This window comes from Pteropus alecto, unplaced genomic scaffold (genome assembly GCF_000325575.1).
Source record: "Pteropus alecto unplaced genomic scaffold, ASM32557v1 scaffold21, whole genome shotgun sequence".
Classification (NCBI taxonomy): Eukaryota; Metazoa; Chordata; class Mammalia; order Chiroptera; family Pteropodidae; genus Pteropus; species Pteropus alecto.
Window position 1 is genome coordinate 31,078,011 of NW_006436282.1, and position 6,366 is coordinate 31,084,376.

Genomic DNA, 6,366 nt, shown 5'->3' on the forward strand with positions numbered 1-6,366 from the left:
GCTTTGCGCGCCCCTCACGGACCCTCCAGCCTCATGCCGCCTCCTCCAGTCCCCGGCAGACGAGCGATCTCAGAGAGGCGGTCGAGCCGTGGGGGAGACCCTCGGGGGCCGGGCGACAGTGGAGACAAGGGGCGCGTTGCAGCCTCCGCTGCGGGGGCAGCGCGCGTGCCTATCCCCGTGCTCCGTGCCCGGCAAAGGGCTCCACGGGCACTCGTGGCAAAGACGTGCGCCGTGGAGCCATCGCGGGGCGTGGGATCGAAACCAGTGAGCCCTTCGCTCAGCTCGCTGAAAGCAGGGACACGCTCGCCTCGCCGAAGGGAACGTGGACGATGCTTTTCAGAGGAGGCTCATGGGACCACAGTGCCTGTGCTGAGATGCCCTGAAAACACGCTTGCTGGGCACGATTTTTCCTTAGGATAAAATGTATGACTTAGCAATCGTTAAAATGTATGACTTAGCAATCGTCCCGGGGGGTTAACGTGGCTTTGGCAGACGAGACAGCACTTAGGAAAAGTGACTAAGCAGCAGCATCTCTGGCCCCGCCAAAGCTGGCGTCGGTGCAAAGTGTGGGCGCTTGGACTTCGTGTGGCCGTCCTTCGTGTGCGTGAGCGGGCGGGATGGCGGAGCTGCTGTAAAAACTGGCATCGATTTACAGTGCTATTCAGTTCCCGACCCGCTGCAGGGACCGATGCTGACCAGGACGCGTCTGGTGTGTTCTCCCAGATCCGCACCTGGGGTGGGCTTGGCCGAGCAGAGAAACGCTTTAGAGTCAAGCGGGTGGGAAGGTGATGGTAAAACTAACCAACCAACCAACCAACCAACCCTCCAAGTTTCAAGCCCACGTGGAGATTCCGATGGCTGGTGGCCCGGCCACCTGAGGGGCGTCCCACAGAGAGAGATGGCTCAGCTGTCTACTGCCAACACTCCTGGGCCTTCTTGCACACCCAGGCGTGAATGTGGGTGTCTAGCTCCACAGTAGAGGACAAAGCGGGTGGGACGATCCCTGTGTGCAGGGGGACCTGTGGGGTGACACAGAGTGTGCCTCCAGCCACGCCTCTCGCTATGCCAGGCTGGACCCTCAGGCCAGGGGGGATGCAAAGGCCGTAAAAATGCTAATGGTGAGCCTAAAGGAAGGGGCCCCTGGGTGACAGTGTGTGGGGGCCACCGTGCTGCTCCGGAGGAGGCCTAAGGGCTGGAGGGGACCCTGGCAGGGGCCTGCGGCTGAGCTGGCGAGTCTGCGGGAGCAGACAGCACAGACAGAAAGGCCAGACCCTTCGAGCCTCGTCCCCTTTCTCGGAACAGGACAGGAAGGAGAGAAAAGCGGCCGTTTCTTCAAGAGTGAAATCTGTCTTCTTGTTTGAGTCACTGGTCCCCGTGTGTCCTGCTGCGTCGGGCGCCTCGCCCCTGCTTCCCAGAAACCTACTTGTTTCCGATTGTCGAAGCTGACGTGACTGCGTAGCACCAGGCATGGGACGCGGAGGACAGTGTCCCCTGCAGTGACAACACAGAGCAGTCCCCTCCGCAGGTGTCACCAGGGAAGGGGCCAGGCCCCGGAGCTGGACGACCGAACACGGCCCACGCGTTGGTCCTTTGGCCAACGTCTGTCCCTGGCCACCTGTGGTGCCACAGCTCACTATCGTAGCTAAAACTGGGTTTCTCCAGGGTTGGTCCCTTTCCTTTACCTGGGATGAGGACTAAAATATCATTAATTGGAAATTAAGTGTTTAATCCCAGTGACGCCATAGACCTGTCACTTCAGGGGCCTGAAGTCTTCCTGGGCACCCGCGCACTGTAAGTCCTGCGGGCGCATCAGACGGCAGGTTAAAATGCGTCTGAACCGTGGGGACTGGGTTGGGCCGCCTGGACCGAGCCTCGGAGCAGCACTGCAGGTCCACGCTGTGTCGGCGAGGCCCGCGCCTGGGCTCCTCGCAGCGGCGGCAGAGTGGGTGCGGCCTGCGCAGAGGACTCGCGGTTCAGGCACTGTTTCGACCTCTATTGTTAAAAATGCTGTCGTTCAGAATAACGACGCTGCACGTCTGCATGGCACGTCACCTGCTCCTCTCTGCCACCTGCCTCCCAGTCTCACAGGAACCCGGAGAGGCCGGCGGGAAAGCGTCACTCCGACACTCACATTAAAAAAAAAAAGGTAAAACTGGGCAACACAGCTAGGGCAGTGAAGTGGTGGCATCTGTAAACTGTCGGGCATGGGCACCAGTGGCCTGTCACCGAGGGGGTGACACGGGCAGAGGCACTGAGCCCAGGAAGGGTACCGGCCTGCCCGGCCCCCTCGCCGACGGGCAGTGTGGGGGGGCCAGTGTGGCTGCGTGGGGGACGTCAGCCGGTACCTCGGCTGCCGCACGAGGAGCCCCCCACGCGGCGTGGTGACTGTCCGCTCAGCGCCGGCACGTCCTGCCGGCTCCCCGTGCGTGCCGGGCATCCCCAGCATGCCCTGGAGTCTGAGTGGAAGTCTGCATTGTCACAGGTCCCCCTGAAGGTTGAGAAGCACTGCTCTAGAAATGTTCGAAACTGAGAGAATTCGGGGTGCGGTGGGTGCTTAGCTCGCCTAGCTCTTCGAACCTCGCTTGGCTGACATTCTGCATCTACCTGTGGCCCTGCCCGCCTCGTGCGGGTGGAAATGCATGATACAGACAGTCCACGAGTTTCAAGTGTCAGCTTTTTTTTTTTTTTATGGAATAAAAGTCAAGGCAGGAGCCACAGGTCTGTCCCTATTTCTGGAATTCCTTGCTCTGTGAGCAGAGGACTCGGCACATAGCGGCTCCTTGCGGGGAGAAGTAGGCAGCCAACAGCCGGGGCGACTCTGCATATCTGTACTTGGCAGGCTTGTTCATTAAATGCAATTATGCGTTTTATCAGGGCAGGCAGTCATTATATTTTGGCGACTCCATATGCCAGAATTCGATTCATTTATCGAATATTTATTTGAGAGCATTTCTGCCGTATCGCCAGGCTTTACGGGATTAGCAGGAAAGCGGCTCATTTGCGAGGGCGCGTTCCCCATCAAGGACCCGCGAGCACCTTCCCGGTGTGTTCTGCTGAGTGTCTGTCACAGGGTAACCTGCCTTCACGTTAATTTCTACCTCATTACACGCCGGTGCGTGTGTTACTTACAGCCGGATGTGGCGGGTCTATTTCACTGGATGATTTGAGGATTAAGGGGCCTATTAGGAAAAGCAAATTTTTGCTTAATTTCAGAAGTGAAATTTTTATTGAAAATGAAGGCCGACTGAGAAGGAGCATATTTCACAGTTTTCTCGACGTATTACAAATGGGAGACGGAGGTGCAGAAACAGCCCTAGGTGGACAGAATAATTACGGCTGCACCGGACCTGCACTTCCTGACAACGCAGCTTTTGTCGCTCAATGAGTTTTCGGAAAGCCCGCTTCCCCGCTGGTGGTGCTAGGTCTGCTGGACCCCACCTCAGACTGCCAGGCGGCTCCCTCACTCCCTGAGACGCGAGGTCGCCGTGTCTACAGCTCACTGTCCACCTGCGTGGTGCGTGCTTCCTCCACGGGGCTGTGGTGGCAGATACTGGTGACGAGGGCCTAATGGTGCCACCCCCTAGGTGGCTGTGGCTCAGGGCGTCTACGTTTTACGTTCAGACGGTCAGTGGCCACTAGCGTAATGAGCGTGTTGTGTTCTGCCCGCGTTTATGGCAGATTAGTCCCTGCGCACGCGGGGAAGACGCGTCTCAGTGATTCTGTATCTTGCAGAGTCTCTGGCGTCGTCGGTGGTGTCTAGACAGTTCAGGTGGGAAAGCGTGTGACCGGTCAGTCCCCAGGACCTAGTCCTGGGCACCGGGGAGAGGCAGACCTGTGACACGACCCCCACCGCCCCCACTGTGACTGCATCTCGGGAGCTCGGGCACACCCCACCGGCGCTACGCTGCCCCCCGCCTTCAGTTTTGGACCCAGGACCCTATGCTCTCTGACCCTTCCAAAGCCTCTGATGGAGAGAGGTCTGAGTATTAAATTGTTTGCCAGTTTTGAGATGAAAACTAGGGGCAACCAACAGACTCGTTCAAAGTGTCATCTGGAGGGTGAGTGTCCGGGGACCGGTCTGAACACTTTCTGAAGACGGTGCCCTGCGGCTTGTCCCTCATTCGCCACCATTTCTGAGAATCGAGCCCCGCTGGTGTGAATACACACACGAAAAGTGTGTATCTTGCTCAGGGTTTCTCGGTGGAAAGTCTGAGCCTAGGTTTCAGGGTGTCGACCCTTTCGCCTCGTTTTGCCTTGTTTTCTCAGGGGTGAGCCGCCCGGCAGGTGCCGCCTTGCAGCGCGGGGGCCGGCAGTCCGAGGACGCACACTGCGGCCCCACTCGTGGGGCTGCTGACGCTTCCTGTTTGTGGCTTAGCTCACGGGGGGACCGCTGCATGCTCAGGAGTCCTCCCCATGGCACCGGGGACAAGGACGCTCTGCCCTGCTAGGACTCACGGCCGCTGCAGCTCGGCCGGTCCTTCCGACACGCCCTCGGGACACCAGCTAGGACAGGATGGGCCCCTCCTGCCGTGCCCGCCGACCGTTTCCGGGCGGCTAGCGGAGGGACCAGGCCTTACCAGTATGGCTTCTCTTGTGGACCATGAGCACATTGGGGCCGATGCAAATTATCCCACAGACATCACACTTTAGTTTGCCGTTAGGAAGTCGGATGCCTCCAGCTCCTGACAAAGCTCTGCTGCCTTGGCCACTGTGGGGACCCTTCATTTTCTCTCCCGAGGCATCGAGCACTCGCAAGTCCTCGGCACATGCTTCCCCATTCATGTCACAGGCACGCCCATTCTCTTCGTCACTCTGAGCCTCTACTTTACCATTACCGGCTGAAAGACACAACACAGGGGGCCACTCAGTGTCATCGCAGGAACAGGGCAAAGCAGCACAGCAGCAAAAAGACGGCCACGGAGGAGCGGCAAGCTCTGGGACAGAGGCCCCTGGCAGCGGCCGCCACGGGGACAGCAGCCCCGGGCGGCAGACGTGAGGGCCTCTGACAGGGAGCGTGGCTTCGGGGCCCCCCTGCCCTCCCCCTCCGCAGGTCCGGGTGGCGGTGTCTGAGAAAGCGTGAGGAAGCTGTTCCTAAAACCTCACCTGACGTGGGGCCCTCGCTCGGAGCAGGTTAAGGTCACCAGGTGCTCAGTGACAGCCTCGTGGCACCCCCAGGGTCAGGGGAGGCCACCCCGCACCCTCTCCACCAGACGGGCCCCGTGCAGCCAAAGGAGAGCACCGACCACGTCACCCAACCCCCGGGGCTGTGGCCTTGTCTGGCAGAATCTCCCGTGAGTGGCCATCAGGCCGAGAGACTTTTGCTCATCACGCCGCCTGGCCTGGCTTCGCGCATTAATGAACAGGCTGGGGGACGGGACTCAGCGAGTCGCCCTCAGGCTTCTGGCCGCAGATTCCTGCAAGGTTCCGGGGAGGCTTCTGTCTGTCTGCTTCTGTGGGCCTGGGTCACTCGAACTCCTTTTCATTTCGTGGTGGCCATGAAAGCTGCAATGAAGCCAGGACTTTGTAGATTTCTCCCACGGCCGAAGGGCTGGTGGACGTGAGGGGCAGACCAGCTTCTCAGAGAAGACGCACGTGGGTCGAGGGGCCGGTACCAACGACCACAGCGATCGCCGTCCGCCCAGTGTCACCCTCCCCTTTAAGTCACACGCAAGGTGATTATTTAGGTCATCCGCACTTTCCCCTGTTTGCAGCCCTGGGGAACACAGACCGATGGCAGTGGGTGCCTCCCCCGCCCCGTGACCAGAGGGGCCGCGGTCACACTGGCAGCCATCGTCCCCACAGCCCTGGGGTCAGCGGGGCGGGCGCACAGGCCGAGGGAAATGAGCAGCGGAGACAGTGAGGCCACCCCGTCTGCGGTCAGGCTCGGAATCAGCTCTCCCACTGTGGCCCTGGCCCAGCATTTCCTGCCACCCAGGAACTTGCCGCAAGAGCAAATTCTCAGGTCCATCCTGGACCCAGGGAACGATGGCCGGGGGCGGGGGTGCACTGCGATGGACCCTCCAGGCCGAGGACAACGGCTTAAGTAGCGGACCGAGTGACTGACGCACCATGCTCGCTTCTCAGCGAACCCCTCTCGATGTGGGGGGCTGGGCCCAGACTCGATGCAGCTCCTGCTCTAGGCTCCCAGCTCCGCTTGCTACGAACTCCGAGACCCCAGGCAGGTCACTGGCTCCACGGCCGCTCTGGCCTGCCAGGGGCGTCGTGAGGCTTCGGTGGGTGGACAGTGACCAAGCCTGGCGAGCGGAAGCACACTCCCGACAGAGCCACGTCATCGAGGGGCCTGACCTGGTAGGGTCACGTGCCACTGCGGCCAGACGCACAGCAACCGCACTGCACTGTGCTGTC

General features: G+C 60.3%; 1 protein-coding gene across 1 annotated transcript in view; it reads right to left on the reverse strand.

Annotated features, from left to right (window-relative positions):
• Nucleotides 1-6,366, reverse strand: part of IKZF1 (IKAROS family zinc finger 1) — an 80,537-nt gene that overhangs the window by 22,125 nt on the left and 52,046 nt on the right. Inside the window, exons 4-5 of the mRNA XM_015589420.1 lie at nt 4,560-4,838; nt 1,424-1,491 (exon numbers count right to left, since the gene is read on the reverse strand). Coding sequence (XP_015444906.1) covers nt 1,424-1,491; nt 4,560-4,838 — 347 coding nt within the window. The remainder of the gene's footprint in view (nt 1-1,423; nt 1,492-4,559; nt 4,839-6,366) is intronic.